The following is a 16,910-nucleotide window of genomic DNA, read 5'->3' on the forward strand; positions in this document are numbered from 1 at the left end:
AATATGGCATATAAGCTATATTTATTGTTAAATATGTTGAAATTTTTATGCACATTCTTCAATTATTAAAATTAAAACAACGTTATGGCGAAATTGGGTGATTTACTGTTGAAAATACGAACCATGCATGTTGCATTTTTATTTTTATTTCAAAAAGTAAACGGTAAATCTGTCTATTTCTTGGTATTTTTGCTGTAACTTGAAACTTGCTAATTTGATGAAACGCCTATTTATATAATTATATTCAATGGCGTTGTACAAAACATATATATGTACATAAAATTGATAAAAAAAATAGAGGTATTGATAATATTATGCAGCATTAATTAAAGGATTAATGATCTTAAAATGTGTGATATAAATAATAATGCTGTAAGGAACTTAAGCAATAAAACAATACCGGCTTCACTATTAAAACACAGTAAAAGAACAATATTATGTAATAAATTGATATAACTAGAGTTAAGACATTATAATGATAATATGAGCAAATATTTGGCAACATAAAGACAGTGTTTTGCATTAACTAAAAGGATACGTAAAAGGATATTTCTGCACTCTGGCTGTCGGATCCCACAGCTACCGGTCACCTGTCATACTTAAGGACACTTCTTTTGGGTTTTAACCTTATTTGAACTATCGTGACTACAAGTCACAAATAGACTGACCAAGTGTGACTACAAGACACAACTTGAAGGTTAAAATTATAGTGTGACTATAAGACACAACTAGAATGCCTAAGCATGACTAAAAGACAGCTGGTTGATGTAATTCAATCATTGAGCAAAGAAGCCCTAATGCTGTATATAGTGTTTCTATAAAAACTAAGTTTAAAATATGACTTAAATGATACTATTTTGAATTTTATGACAATTTGATTTTAACCGACCCAATTTTTACTTGGCTGAAATCACTTACATTTCATGGCGCTCTTCCATAGATAAAAATTTGTAAAAAATAAATGTTTGTAAAAGAATACTTATTTCTTCTTGTTTAAACTTTAAACACCTTTACAGCATCTGTACACACCAACTGCATGCCCATATTTGGAAATTTGAATGAATTATGGAACTTGTATATACCCCAGGGGTGAAAATAAACTGGACAAAAGCCAAGCGTGGGGATGGTTTTGAAAAAATCTGTATATTTTTTTAAAAAACATGGAAAGCCTACCTACAAATTTGCATGTAGTTCAGTGAAATGATGCTGATTAAGAAAATAATTACTTAGATTATATTTGGATATGTGCCCATTAGAGGTGCGCTACCTTAAATACATACAACTTCCTGCTCAAATATTACTCAAGATTGAACATCAAATGATATACATCACAGTAATACTTAAAAATTGAACAAAAACAATTAAACATTAGAACAATTATGTTTAAATCTGTGTGCTTTGAGTAATTATTATTGATGCATTGTGTTTTGTTTTGATAAAACTGGGCATAATGCATGTGCATAAAGTGTCGTCCCAGATTAGCCTGTGCAGTCCACACAGGCTAATCAGTGACAACACTTTCTGTCTAAACTTTATTTTTGGTAAAGAGGGAATTCCTTGAAACTAAAAATACCATACAAGCGGAAAGTGTCATCCCTGATAAGTCTGTGCGGACTGCACAGGCTAATCTGGGATGACACTTTACGCACATGCATTCAGCCCAGTTTTCTCAGAACAAGGCCTTATTGTTAAAACTGTTGCCAGGTCAGCCATGGTGTGTAAGACGTGGTATGAGGTAGTGGTCAGTCTTGACCACACCCGCTGGCGGGAGCTCTACCTGACCAGTAATGAGTGGAGACACCCCTACTGGCCTCTCAACCTCCAATCAGAACCCAGGTATGCTATGTAGCATGGTAAGCATGCATCCCCGGTAACCTGCAATCAGAACCCAGGTATGCTATGTAGCATGGAAAGCATGCACCCTGGAACCTGCAATAGGTATGTTATGTAGCATGGAAAGCATGCACCCTGTAACCTGCAATCAGAACCCAGGTATGCTGTGTAGCATGGAAATCATGCACCCTGTAACCTGCAATCAGAACCCAGGTATGCTATGTAGCATGGAAATCATGCACCCTGTAACCTGCAATCAGAACCAAGGTATGCTATGTAGCATGGAAATCATGCACCCTGTAACCTGCAATCAGAACCCAGGTATGCTATGTAGCATGGAAATCATGCACCCTGTAACCTGCAATCAGAACCCAGGTATGCTATGTAGCATGGTAAGCATGCATCCCCGGTAACCTGCAGTCAGAACCCAGGTATGCTATGTAGCATGGAAATCATGCACCCTGTAACCTGCAATCAGAAAAAAGGTAGGCTATGTAGCATGGAAATCATGCACCCTGTAACCTGCAATCAGAACCCAGGTATGCTATGTAGCATGGTTAGCATGCATCCCCGGTAACCTGCAATCAGAACCCAGGTATGCTATGTAGCATGGAAAGCATGCACCCTGGAACCTGCAATCAGAACCAAGGTATGCTATGTTGCATGGAAATCATGCACCCTGTAACCTGCAATCAGAACCCAGGTATGCTATGTAGCATGGAAATCATGCACCCTGTAACCTGCAATCAGAACCAAGGTAGGCTATACTCCATAGAAATCATGCACTCTGTAACCTGCAATCAGAACCAAGGTAGGCTATACTCCATAGAAATCATGCACTCTGAAACCTGCCCTTAGAACCAAGGTAGGCTATACTCCATAGAAATCATGCATCGTTACAGGGATACACATGCAGGCGTTTTTTTAACTGTTCTCAATTGTCAAAATAACTGACTCGGAGTAACATGTTCAGACTCTCTCTATTGTTCTGTAGGAACAGAATATCTCGCCAAGGGATACATGTGCAGGCCCTCTTCTATTGTTATTTAGGGACAGTATATCTGACACATTCTCATAGCAAAAGTTTCTATTATTTTCCAATCCTAATTAAACTGATGAGAAAATGCTTTATTTACTTAACAAAAGTTTTTTAGAAAAAAAAAAATTATATTAAATTTTAGCAATTTTTTTACCAAATTGAACCAACTGTTTAATATGATATTTATTTTATTCAGTTTGACAAATGCACAACCAACAAAATTTCACATTTCACATCAAAATTCAATATCATGGTGTAAAAACTACCCAGATGGAAGTTGGGGCTATAATTAAAAATTTGTTGCAACTTGTGTGTGTCTAGTAAGCAAATTAGGTTGGAGTGCTGGGACACACTCTGGGTGCTCACATAATGATGCCTTAGGTATCGAGGAATCTCATATACTTTGAAATACCTACCCAGGTCTAGCATGAAGATTGTGTCTATGACTAATATGAGGTTGATTTGTACAGTACTGAAATGCAAGTCTGTTAGAAGTCATATGCAGAAGATATATGTATTTCACCTTGCTGCAGTGTTATGTTGAAAAAAAGGAGAAAAAGCTACAATAATGCAGTAAAAAACCCACACAACCCAAAAACAAGACTAATGCAGTTGCAAAACACAGAAAAAGCTCATAACACTGATGCAGTAAAAGTACACACAAAAAGAAGACAAATATTGCAGTTAAAATACAAAACCAAAATATGCAGTAAAAGCACAGATAAAACAAAACAGAAATGCAGTAACAAAACACAGAATCAAGCTTTTAAACAAACAGAACAACAAAAACATAATAAATAGATAATAATGCAATTTAAAAGTCTTGTCTTATTTGAGCATTGTTATGTAATAACTGCCCTTAATAAGTGTGCATCACTTAAGTCTTCACTGTATTTTCATGTTGAAGAGACCGCTGTCAACAAAATAATGCATTAAAGCAGAAAGTATTGTCGCTGATAAGCCTGCGCATGCAGACTGAACAGACTAATCTGGGACAACACTTTACGCACATACATTAACCCTTCCCCTCTCAGAAGCAAAGCGAAAATGGCTATGTGCAAACAGCATAAAACCAGAACAGCTTGCAGGTAACTTGCAGTCTGTTCAGGTTTTTTGCAGGTAACTTGCAGTCTGTTCAGGTTTTATGCTGTTTGCTGCTCATCAGTAACTAAGGGTTTGAAATGAAGCCTTTAAAAGTTGAATTTAATAAGAAATATATTTAATTTAATGTTAGTTTTTATGCGTCAAAAAACTTAACTATGTGGGAAAGGGTTAAGCCCAGTTCTCCTATAATGAGACACAACTCTTCCCAGGTCCTGGCGTCAGGCGTATAGAGACCAGCACGTGGCCTCCACATTCTGGACTCAGATAGACAACAGACCCATAGCGGCGGTCTCCTGTATGTCCGTCTTTAAAAGAACAAAATTGCGCAAAACTATCACAGTCGGCGTCGGAAAGGCTTTTGAATCGCTTAAAGGTATGTGAACTTTTTTAATGCCCCCGGTAGGGTGGCATATAGCAGTTGAACTGTCCGTCAGTATGTCAGTCAGTATGTCAGTCTGTCTGTCCATCCAAAAAATAAATTTTAACGTTGGACATAACTTTTGCAATATTGAAGATAGCAACTTGATATTTGGCATGCACGTGTATCTCATGAAGCTGCACATTTTGAGTGGTGGAAGTTCAAGGTCAAGGTCATCCTTCAAGGTCAAAGGTAAAAAAAAAAAAAAAAAAAAATTCAAAGCGGCGCAGAAGGGGGCATTGTGTTTCTGACGAACACATCTCTTGTTTACAATCGTTTTTACTGTTTTGTTTGTGTATATTATTATGCCCCCCTTCGAAGAAGAGGGGGTATATTGCTTTGCTCATGTCGGTCTGTCGGTCGGTCTGTCGGTCGGTCTGTCGGTCTGTCTGTCGGTCGGTCCGTCCACCAGGTGGTTGTCAGACGATAACTCAAGAACGCTTGTGCCTAGGATCATGAAACTTCATAGGTACATTGATCATGACTAGCAGATGACCCCTATTGATTTTGAGGTCACTAGGTCAAAGGTCAAGGTCACGGTGACTCGAAATAGTAAAATGGTTTTTTGAATGATAATTTTAGAATGCATAAGCGGCCAACAGGGCACACTCTGAACAATATTACTGAAGCAACTGGTCTGTAATCCTAAATCTATAATTATCAGTCCAATGAAACATCATCCTTTTAGTAAAATACAGTGGATCAGTAAAAATATTATCAGAATATGAGATTTTTTGTATATTTTGTATATTAAATATTGTGTTAATGTTTAATTGTGTTGATTAATATAAATATAAGCAGGACAGGGGAGGAAATACACTACAGGGGAAACAAATGCAATAAGTTTAAATTTATTGTTACAGATTTGCCTCCCTTGTAATATATTTAAATTTTACCAAATGTAAGGCTAACTGCATTTTTGTAATGCATACTACTACTACTACTACTACTACTACTACTACTACTACTACTACTACTACTGCTACTACTGCTGCTGCTGCTGCTGCTGCTACTGCTTCTACTACTACTTCTTCTACTACTACTACTACTACTACTACTACTACTACTACTACTACTACTACTACTACTACTACTACTACTACTACTACTACTACTTCTACTGCTACTACTACTACTACTACTACTACTACTACTACTACTACTACTACTACTACTACTACTACTCTACTACTACTACTACTACTACTACTACTACTACTACTACTACTACTACTACTACTACTACTACTTCTTCTACTACTGCTCTACTACTACTACTACTACTTCTACTACTACTACTACTACTACTACTACTACTACTACTACTACTTCTACTACTACTACTACTACTACTACTACTACTACTACTACTACTACTACTACTACTACTACTACTACTCTTTTGCTACCACCACCACCACCTACACCACCACCACCACCACCACCACCACCACCCACATTGACAAAAAACGTATTCAGTGACATAAAACGTATTCACACAATGGCTGCTACTACAACTTATAGCCCATATAGGGGGGCATGCATGTTTTACAAACAGCCCTTGTTAAAGTTCATGATGATATACATTTGCAAGTCTTTCTTGATTAAGATTTTAAATAAGAAGCTTGCCTACATGTAAATGTCTTAAAGTTTGTACAACTTGACTTAATACAAATATTTGTAATTTACAAAGTTAAGGAATATTTAATTTTATCTTTATATTACTAAATAGAACAAAACATGCATTTTTGGTCAATTATTGCTATGTTACTAATATAAGTGAATGCTATCATGGAATAAAATAAACAATTTGGCCTTGCACAGCGAGAATGGGGTTTAATGCATGTGTGTAAAATGTGGTTAATCTGGAGCAACTCTTTACCCACAATCATTAACCCTTTTAGTGCTGGAACCAAATTTTAAAGGCCTTTGCAAACAGTTTGGATCAAGATCAGATGCCACAAAACCTGGCATCTGATCAGGATCCAAACTGTTTGCTATTCTGATTTTTGAAAAAAAGTGAGGAAAATGATGATTTTAGAAATCCAGCAGACATCAATTTAGCAGACGACAAATATCCCAGCATGCAAAGGGTTAAACTTAGCTTTCCCAGAGGGAGTCTAAATTCTGGAATATTTTCTGCCTCATTAGGTGCGCTGGGCGTGGCCAATGACTACGATCGTATCCTGGTCTACCCGGGTATATACGATGAGCAGTTTGAGATGTCGTCAAAGATGCCCTTTGAGTTGATAGGGGTTGGCGAGTTGGGTAGCGTGATTTTGGTTGTGTGTATAGAGCAGGCAGCAATCACTGGGCGTATCAACAACCTCGTGTTTCGAGCTCCATGGTTCACAAACTTTATTATGAAGGTAGGTGGTAAGGTTTTGCTCAAACAAAACACTACTTCTTAAAGGCCTGTGATATTCAGACTTGACAAAAACCCACAACTAGTTTGTCAAATATTTCAAATGTTTTTCAATAAAGTTAACAAAGTAAGCATCTGCAAGTTCAAGGTTGTTAGTTTAACCCTTTCAGTGCGGGAACCGAATTTTAAAGGCCTTTGCAAACAGTTTGGATCCAGATGAGAAAATGCTTATTTTACAAATTCAGCAGACGACATTTCAGCAGACGACAAATTTCCCAGCATGCAAAGGGTTAATGTTCTGTTTTAAGCAACTGCGCTCAGAAAGTTACCAAGATTACTTGTAAGGTAATCAGTAGATGTTAACCCTTTGCATGCTGGGAAATTTGTCGTCTGCTAAAATGTCGTCTGCAGAATTTCTAAAATTAGCATTTTCTTCTATTTTTTTCAAAGAATACTATCAGAATAGCAAACAGTTTGGATCCTGATGATACGCCATGTTATGTGGCGTCTCATCTGGATCCAAACTGTTTGCAAAGGCCTGTAAAAGTTGGTTCCCGCACTGAAAGGGTTAATTATGAGCTAATTATCAGAATTGATATGTAAATGTGAGTATTATAGGGTTATGTAGTTTCTGTTGATATAATTATTAACCAAGAAACTTTTTTGAAACCTTGGTGTTGTTAATTTTTTTCCAGCAGTTAATAACTTGTAGTACTGCATTCTCATATTTCTGCAAATCTAGGTAGAACTCATAGTTCTGTATGTTTGTGGATGTTTCTAAAGGACTGAAGTTCCATAAATTGCAATTAAGTGTACTGATGTCTTTAGCAAAGCGTATATATGACATATTCTATATTTTTTTGTAATTTCAAATACAATATTTTCTAGGCTCAGTAAGTTAGGGTGCTGATAGATCTAGAGCATAGGACTAAAATTGAAGCATTCAGGTCCCAGTCCCAGTCGAGACACATACTTTGTATTGACATTGGTAATGGAATTAATATTTTAAAATGCTATTTTCTCCATTGTTCTGTTTCAAGTAGAGAAGCGGTTAGTTGTTTGCATACTCAGATCATAAATATAACACAATTATTAACATAGTTACAGTTAAAACAACAGGGAGCAGAATAGTGCGAGTTACCGTAACTCGGTAACTGACAAGGACAAAATCTCTTGGCATGGCTGAAGTGGTGTATGATGCGCATCTAGTTTTTAAAATTAAATTTTGGGGTAAAAAAGTGTGCGTTATACACAGCCTTTTACGGTAGCTGCTTCCCAATGTACTGGCAAATCAGCCTACCCAGGAAATTAAGGTTTGAGCAAATAGTGACTGTTACACATGACTGATATGAATTTGAGAAAGGCAAATTGTCCAAATTTAGTTTATGATTATTACAGGTTCGCTCTGGCTACCTGCAAGTGGACAACTGTATATTCGAAGACGGCATGGTGTACGTACAAAATCCAGGGACAATTACCATGTCTTTCTGTACATTTCGACATGCAACAATTATATTACAACATGTTAATGCTAGTGTCATACAGAACTGCATGTTCTCACAAACTGACTCTGCTGCCATTACCGTTGAGGGTTACCCCAAAGAGGATCGCAACTGGACTAATGGTGCTTTGAACAGCAAAATCATGAAAACATGTACATTACAAAAGAAACTAGACAAACATAGTGAAGGACTTTTGCCAAAGTCCGCGTTTTCTCTTTCAACGGCAACAACTAGTAATGTGAAATCTGGTGCAAAGTCTTACTTAATGAGACGTTATTCGTTAGATACTGACACAGTGTATCAAAAACTAGTGAAACAGCCTAGAAGTCACGATGTGGACTTGGACACATCCAAAGATGATGTGCCTTTGCTGGGGGCAATGGGTGGGTCAAACGAACACCACCTCCTCCAGCGACGAAATTCCCATTGTGGGACAGAGTCAAATTTTTCTCATGTAACCCATGACAATGCCCATGACTGTGATCTAGATGATTGCAAAAGAGTGTCAAACAAATTAGGTACACATGCTCACAGTTATGCACAGTCTATGCCACCTGGTGCACCCACGCTTTCAATGCACAATCTAACACAGCAGAACATCAGCTCACACAACAGCAGGCACCAGAAAGAGAAAATCAAACGCATTGAAAGTTTTGTCTCAGATTGTGCTAAATATGGCAGCACTGAACAAACAGGGGAAATTACACACGGTGAAGGTGAACACTGCCAAGATGACCTCAGCCCTTTGAATGACCTTGACTTTCAAGGTCACAGTCAAGATCACATAGGTCATCAGGCTGAACATTATCATCATCGACCTCATAACTACCATCATCATTCAAACTTGCTTCTACCTACAAACCTAAATTTCCCAAATCACAATGCCTCGATCGAGTCGGACGAGGATATAGACCTGTTGAGCGAAAAGCCAGACTGCCGTGTACCAGCACTCGACCTTCACTCCCTGAGGTCACACGATCGTCATGACAACCCACCCGTAGTGGTGGGTAACGAAGGGGAAGGGGCTCGAGCTCGAAGCCTTTCTAGCTCCGAGGTCTCCATACATACGGCCAGCAGCAATGATGTGTCTGATGAGGACCCTGGATCTAATTCTGGTACTCTTATCTTAAAAAAACCTTTTTGTGATACCTCTTTATGTTCTTATACACAATTTGACGCTTTTGAAGTCTCTTAAAAAATTGAATTAAATCAAAGATCTTTTTTGCAAGGTTCAAGTTTAAAAGACTTCATTTCAAAGGTACTGATGAGAAGCAAACAGCATAAAACCTGAACAGCTTGCAAGTTGCTCGCAGGCTGTTCTTGTTTCATGCAGTTTGTGTGTAGCCATTTAAACTTCTGGGTAAGAAAAGGTCTATGCATCTGTGTCTGCTGAGGATGGATCTTATTGTCATACTCAAAGCTTAAAGACTGTTGAGCCTTACTTTGTGGTAATGGGTTTAATTTATGTGCGTTAAGTGTTGTCCCACGTAAGGCTGTACTGACTGCACTTTCTGCCTAGACTTGATTTTTGTTTAAAAACACTCCTCTCAATAAAAAATTCAATAAAAGCTGAAAGTGTTGTCCTTCATTAGCCGGTGCAGACTGCACAGGCTAATCTTGAATGACACTTAATGCAACTGCATTAAATCCAGTTTTCCTGAGTGACACTCATTTTTAGTTAATGCAATTTTCCATGTTTCCTATTTTCAGTTTATTTTATCCCATTTAGTTCAAAAAATAGTTTTACAAATTGTTCTTAACTTTACTGAACATATTTAAAAGTAAAGATTTTTGATAATACCTGTTATTAAGGACGCTAGGCCATTCGCAATGTAGCTCAGGTTTTGCCAAATCACATCTATGTAGTGTAAACAAAACAAATACAAAAAACACAACACTTTGCTGGGACTTTAATCGAGGTTTGAGCGCGGAACAAGTGTCAATGTAGCTGATGTAGAAATCTTTAGCATATGCACAAGTTTCAAATTTACCTTTTGATATGTTACTCCCAAAAATGATATACTTTTCTTCTGCATGAAATGAAGAATTGCTTACTTTGATATAACACACATATAAGTATTATTTATTCACAGTTTCCTCATTGTATTATATTATTCACTCCTATGAAGGAAAGTACTCACATTAGACAATTATTGCATATTTATAAATTTATTTACAATTCTATGTGAAAACCAAATTATTACCTTGATAGTTAGCAACTTTGTTGCTTCTTGATAACACTAAAAATGTAAACCCATTAGTTAATAAAATTGTTATGTATATATTCATTTAATTATCTGTTTACGAGAAATTCTTTTGTGTTGCATTTCATGTGTGTGTCGTATTTATGTACATGTGTTAAGTATGTGGCCAAGGCATGTATTTGCTTATTCTGCCAATAAACTGAAACTGAAACTAATTAGCCAAGTAATAATGTCTGACATTACAAAGAGGACTGTGCTTAAGCTTATTTTTAACTCACCTGAGCACAATGTGCTCATGGTCAGCTTTTGTGAAAGCCTTTTTTCTGTCATGCAGCATTGGATGTCAACATTTGCCTTGTTAACACTCTAGAGGCACCATTTATTGTCGGAACTTTGTAACAGTTGGTAAGAAGATTAGGCCAATTATATCTTGGACGAGTTTGAAAATGATTCCAGTTAGTTGGAAGACATGGCCGCCAGGGGGTGGGCATTTTGCCTTATATGGCTTTAGTAACACTTGTTAATACTCTTCAAGTCACATTTACTGTCCAATCTTCATGAAACTTGATCAGAAAATTTGTTTTGATGATATCTTGGATGAATTAAAAACTGGTTTTGGTCTGTTAAAAAACATGGCCGCCAAAGGGCAGGGAATTTACCCTTATGGCCATGGTAAAACCTTGTTTGCACTCTAAAAGCTACATTTGTAGTTCAATCTTCTTGAAACTTGGTCAGAACATTTCAGTCATGTTCTGACAAAACTGGGCTTAATGCATGTGCGTAAATTGTCGTCCCAGATTAGCCTGTGCAGTCCGCACAGGCTAATCAGGGACGACACTTTCCGCTTTTATGGTATTTTTAGTTTCAAGGAAGTCCCTCCTTACCGAAAATCAAGTTTAAGCGGAAAGTGTCGTCCCTCATTAGCCTGTGCGGACTGCACAGGCTAATCTGGGACGACACTTAACGCACATGCATTAAGCCCAATTTTCTCAGAACACGGCTCATTTGTTCTAATGATTTATTGGGCTGCACAGAACAGGTCAGTTTCTTTGTATCTCAGGTGAGCGACTTTTGGCCTTACAGTCCCTCTTGTTTTATGACCCACATCATGCAAACATGGATCTTATGCCATATCACCCAGGGTAGCTCTAGCCCAGCCTGCGCATCCCCGCAGTCTGGTCGGAATCATTCCTGTCTGCTTATGAGACGCAGCTCATATTTCCTTGGTGTTTCAGATGATGTTAACAGCAGTACACTCTGTATGTATCCTAGAGTTGTTCTTTCACTAGCCACAATCTTCAGGGCATATTTTTGTCAATTTATCGGTTTAATTGTTGGTGCAGTATTAAGACTAAAGTATTTATGTTATCCCTAAATGAACACAAGCCATAAAAAATGGATTTCTTGAACGTAATTTAAATTAAAACAAGTAATGGTATTTATATACTATTAAACAATGTATTTATTTCGAATAATCACACTGATTGAAGTTAAAGTAAAGGTATTTAACCTTAACAATATCTCCTGGAAAAGCCTCAGCTGTTTTTTCTCTGAACTGAGAATATGCCCTGATCTAGCTTCCCAAACCACAGGGCTTTCAATCTGCTATAATCATTATGGTAGAGTAGGTTTTTTTACATATTGGATACATTAGTAAATTGGACTTCAGTTTTGGAAAATTTCGGAAAAAAATTGGCTATGAAGGTCCTCATCCTAACTACAAGTAATTATTTCACAAAGATGATCTGTCTGTCCGTCCGACCGTCCGTCTGTCTGCCTTTGTGTCTTTCTGTCTGTCTGTCTGTCTCTACGTTGGCAGATGGGTGGGTTAGTCGGTCATTCTATAACACTAGAAGCCTCGTTTTATGCCCAGACTTGATGAAATTTGGTCATAATGTTTATACCTAGACATAATTTTAACCTGGGTCATGTGTGTGCCAAAACATGAAAACCTCATGAAAACCTTGTATGTACACTGTAGAAGCCACATTTATGTTAAGTTTGAATATGTGTCACATGAATAAAACAATATTTAGGCCAAGATCGAATCCGGATCAAATGTGTCTAAAAACTGGGAAACCAGGTCAAATTGTAGAAAAAACGTTGTTACCATTCTAGTATACACATGTATGACTTATGAGTTTGCCACAGTGATGAATATATGCCATGGCTGGCTTAGATTTGCCAAAGTGATTAATATATGCCATGGCTGGCTTAGATTTGCCAAAGTGATTAATATGTGCCATGGCTGGCCTAGATTTGCCAAAGTGATTAATATGTGCCATGGCTGGCTTAGATTTGCCAAAGCGATTAATATATGCCATGGCTGGCTTAGATTTGCCAAAGTGATTAATATGTGCCATGGCTGGCTTAGATTTGCCAAAGTGATTAATATATGCCATGGCTGGCTTAGATTTGCCAAAGTGATTAATATATGCCATGGCTGTGGTGTTTCACTAGACCTTATGTTAGCTGGTTCTGGATTTTTCTGCTGCTCTTATGGTCACAACTTTTTTCAAAGCCAAATTTGCATATTTTCCCATTTTGGGACTCCAAAATTCCCAATTTTAAATATAGGATACATAATTTATTTTCTAGTTATTCAAAAAATTTTACAAGTAAATTACACTTATTTGTATTATTCAAATGTTCTTTATTTGTTTTAACTGAATGCAATATCCTTGTTCTTACACAGTTATAGTCATAAAAATGTGTTTATAAGTTTTTAATATTTTTTATATTTTATGTCATTAATTGCTCAATTTAATATGCTTTTCCATAGTCATTAGGTAATGTCACAGTCTATTATAACATGATGTATTTTTTAGTGCTGGTCAGAGTAACCATAAGTAAATATTGTTTCTGGAGACACTTAAATTGTGACTCAAAATCACTGACATGTACACAATTTAAGAATTAAAACATTTTATCACATTTTTTTAAAGATATCTCACAATTATAGATGGATGAGTAGATTTATTTCATCCAGTGACTAACAGATCAACTGCAATGTGTTACCTTACATCACCACATGATCACACCTAATGATCACACATCACCACATAATCACACCTAATGATCACACATCACCACATGATCACACCTAATGATCACACATCACCACATGATCACACCTAATGCAATTATCAAACAGACCTAGCTTGCACACTTTGAATGTGTTTTTTTCATCATTCACAATTTGATCCTGATTTTAAAATTTCAAACATTTGCAGAGAAACACGACAATATTAATTGTAAATCGCTTTAATGACATTTTGTATTGTTTTAACTCTTTAAATCTATAACTATAATCTATATATCTATAATTCCATTTGATTGTATATACATTTTTTTAATAACCAGGTAACTCTCATTATGTCATTTCAATGATTAGTAAATTAATTAAGTTATTATGCCTATATAATTTCAGTTGTATACAAATTTGTCTCTGGTAACCTCTTGACCCCAGAGGTATGTCCTTATTGTGTACTCAGTGATGTTTATTTCCCCGATCAAATTGTTTGATTTCATCAGTAATTGTAGCAAAGCTCGGACTGTGTCAGTCAGGAATCAGTTACTATGGAAAAGTGCTGTATATGCCCCTCACAGCCTTCTTGCATTAAACAGAGAATTTACCTATTGCATTATTAAATGATTCAGACAAATATATAATTATTATACAATGCCGCCCACTTTTCATGTAAATATCCACATATTGAGGTGACTTCCAGGGAACCGTAAATTTAAACCAAGAACCTGCTTCAAGTCAGGTTTTCATGGTTATATGTTCAAATTATAAGGAAAACAATTATGATTTCACAAAAACAGATTAAAATATCTAAAAGATTGACAGTATGCCTTTGAAAAACGAGGCTTAATGAATGTGTGTCAAGTGTTGTCCCAGATAAGCATTTGCAGTTTGCACAGGCTATTCAGCTACTACACATCCCTCTTTAATTGCATATTACATTTTAGGCAGAAACTGTCATCCCTGATGCACAGGCTCATCTGGGATGAAACTTTATGCAGATGCATTAAAATGTTTTCCTACAAGGCTAAATATCTTGTAGTTTGAATGTCATTCCACTCACGATGGGCTGTCTGTCTTGTAGTAGGCGTGACGACTGAACATGATTGGGAGTCTATTATATTTCATTTAACTGGTGTTCACATTTCAGTTGATTCTGACATGAGCTCGTCTACAGACGATGATGGTGCACCGCTCAGTGATGATAGTGAGTTCTCGTCAAGTGAGGAATCTGTGATCATGCTCACGTACCCAGACAGGCACCAGCCACGGTCCCTCTCTGCTCAGAAAGATGTGAATGATGTCACCTCTATAAATAGTCAGAATCAGTCAGAGCATATTGATATTATTCAGGTATTATGTCACCTCTATAAAAAGCCAGAATCAGTCAGAGCATATTGATATTATTCAGGTATTATTTCACCGCTATAAATAGCCAGAATCAGTCAGAGCATATTGATATTATTCAGGTAATATGTCACCTCTATAAATAGCCAGAATCAGTAAGAGCATATTAATATTATCCAGGTATTATGTCACCTCTATGAATGGACAGAATCAGTCAGAGCATATTGATATTATTCAGGTATTATGTCACCTCTATAAATTGACAGAATCAGTCAGAGCATATTGATAATATTCAGGTAATATGTCACCTCTATAAATTGACAGAATCATTTAGAGCATATTGATATTATTCAGATATTATATCACCTCTATGAATAGCCAGAATCAGTTAGAGCATATTGATATTATTCAGGTATTATTTAACATCTATAAATAGCCAGAATCAGTCAGAGCATATCGATATTATTCGGGTATTATGTAACCTCTATAAATAGCCAGAATCAGTCAGAGCATATTGATATTATTCAGGTATTATGCCACCTCTATAAATAGCCAGAATTAGTTAGAGCATATTGATATTATTCGGGTATTATTTAACCTCTATAAATAGCCAGAATCAGTCAGAGCAAATTGATATTATTCAGGTATTATGTCACCTCTATAAATAGCAAGAATCAGTCAGAGCATATTGATATTATTCAGGTATTATGTCACCTCTATAAATAGACGGAATCAGTCAGAGCATATTGATATTATTCAGGTATTATGTCATCTCTATGAATAGCCAGAATCAGTCAGAGCATATTGATATTATTCAGGTATTATGTAACCTCTATAAATAGCCAGAATCAGTCAGAGCATATTGATATTATTCAGGTATTATGTAACCTCTATCAATGGACAGAATCAGTCAGAGCATATTGACATTATTCAGGTATAATTGTTAATGATGTCCCTCCATAAATATATAAAAAAAACAGACAGAGTATTTTGATATTATTCAGGTATTATTGTCAAGGATGTAACTTCTATAAATAACCAGAATCAGTCAGAGCACACTGATATTATTCAGATATTATTGACAGCAATGTCTCCTCTATAAAATCAGAATCAGTCTGTGTATATTGATATTATAAAAGTATCATTTTTGGATGGATAATTATGAGAATGTTTGGTAATCATTTGTTGGTAAATCGGTGTCAATGAAGCTTTCATGAGTGTGTGTACGGGTCTGAGATTGTCATTCATGATGCGAAATTAACAAATATTCAGCATGCCTGTTGAATGTAACGTGCATTTACCTTATGGGTCAAATGTTACATGTTTGCATAAAAAGCTTGTACAGCTTGTCCTGACTGAAAGTGTGTCATTCATCATCTGTTATAAAACAACTTATCACAAATGATCAACATGAGGAAACCTTTTGAGTGTAACATCCGTCTTCCTGCCTCAAAGGTCGCACTTAAGAGGTCAAGGGTCAAATTGGGGAATGATATGGCTTGTCTGAACTATAAATGCATGATTCATAATCAGCTTAACATTAATTTACTACAAAAGTTTACCCTCTGAACACATAATGTAAGGTGTAAGACCCATGCCTCAAGGTCAAGGTCAAACATAGAGGTCAAGGTCAAACATAAAGGTCAAAAGTTAAATTTTAGCCAGACTACAGCTTCATCATGCATCAATTAATTTTAAAATTGCTTACCACATGCATTTGAAGATGGCTAGTAGTCTGTAAGACCTGTCACCCTAGGTCAAAGTTCTTGGTTAAAATTAAGGTTTAATGTCCAATATGGACTTAATGTACAGCTTGTCCGGACTGTTACTTCATAATTTGTTATATAATTGTAATATGATTTATCACAAATCTTAACCATGTTGATTAGTCAAGTTACATGCAAGATGCGTGGCTCTTGGGTCAAGATCACAATAAGAGGTGAAAGGTCGAACATATGCGTTTTATCTCCTGTGAATTAAAAAGTTTCGCTCCTAATTTTCTGAAATGTATTAAAATATGATTCGTGTTCTGAGAAAACTGGGCATTATGCATGTGCGTAAAGAGTCGTC

The 16,910-nt window shown here is 36.4% G+C and overlaps 1 protein-coding gene across 2 annotated transcripts in view; it reads left to right on the forward strand.

Moving 5' to 3' along the window:
* LOC127847038 (F-box only protein 10-like) overlaps positions 1-16,910 on the forward strand; it is a 55,163-nt gene that overhangs the window by 8,317 nt on the left and 29,936 nt on the right. The window contains exons 3-8 of one of the 2 annotated variants that reach the window (XM_052378564.1): positions 1,705-1,836; positions 4,186-4,349; positions 6,546-6,763; positions 8,158-9,376; positions 11,701-11,724; positions 14,644-14,846. In XM_052378564.1, coding sequence (XP_052234524.1) covers positions 1,705-1,836; positions 4,186-4,349; positions 6,546-6,763; positions 8,158-9,376; positions 11,701-11,724; positions 14,644-14,846 — 1,960 coding nt within the window. The remainder of the gene's footprint in view (positions 1-1,704; positions 1,837-4,185; positions 4,350-6,545; positions 6,764-8,157; positions 9,377-11,700; positions 11,725-14,643; positions 14,847-16,910) is intronic. The other variant, XM_052378565.1, reaches the window with a different exon arrangement.

This window comes from Dreissena polymorpha, chromosome 10, assembly GCF_020536995.1.
Source record: "Dreissena polymorpha isolate Duluth1 chromosome 10, UMN_Dpol_1.0, whole genome shotgun sequence".
In the NCBI taxonomy this organism is placed as follows: Eukaryota; Metazoa; Mollusca; class Bivalvia; order Myida; family Dreissenidae; genus Dreissena; species Dreissena polymorpha.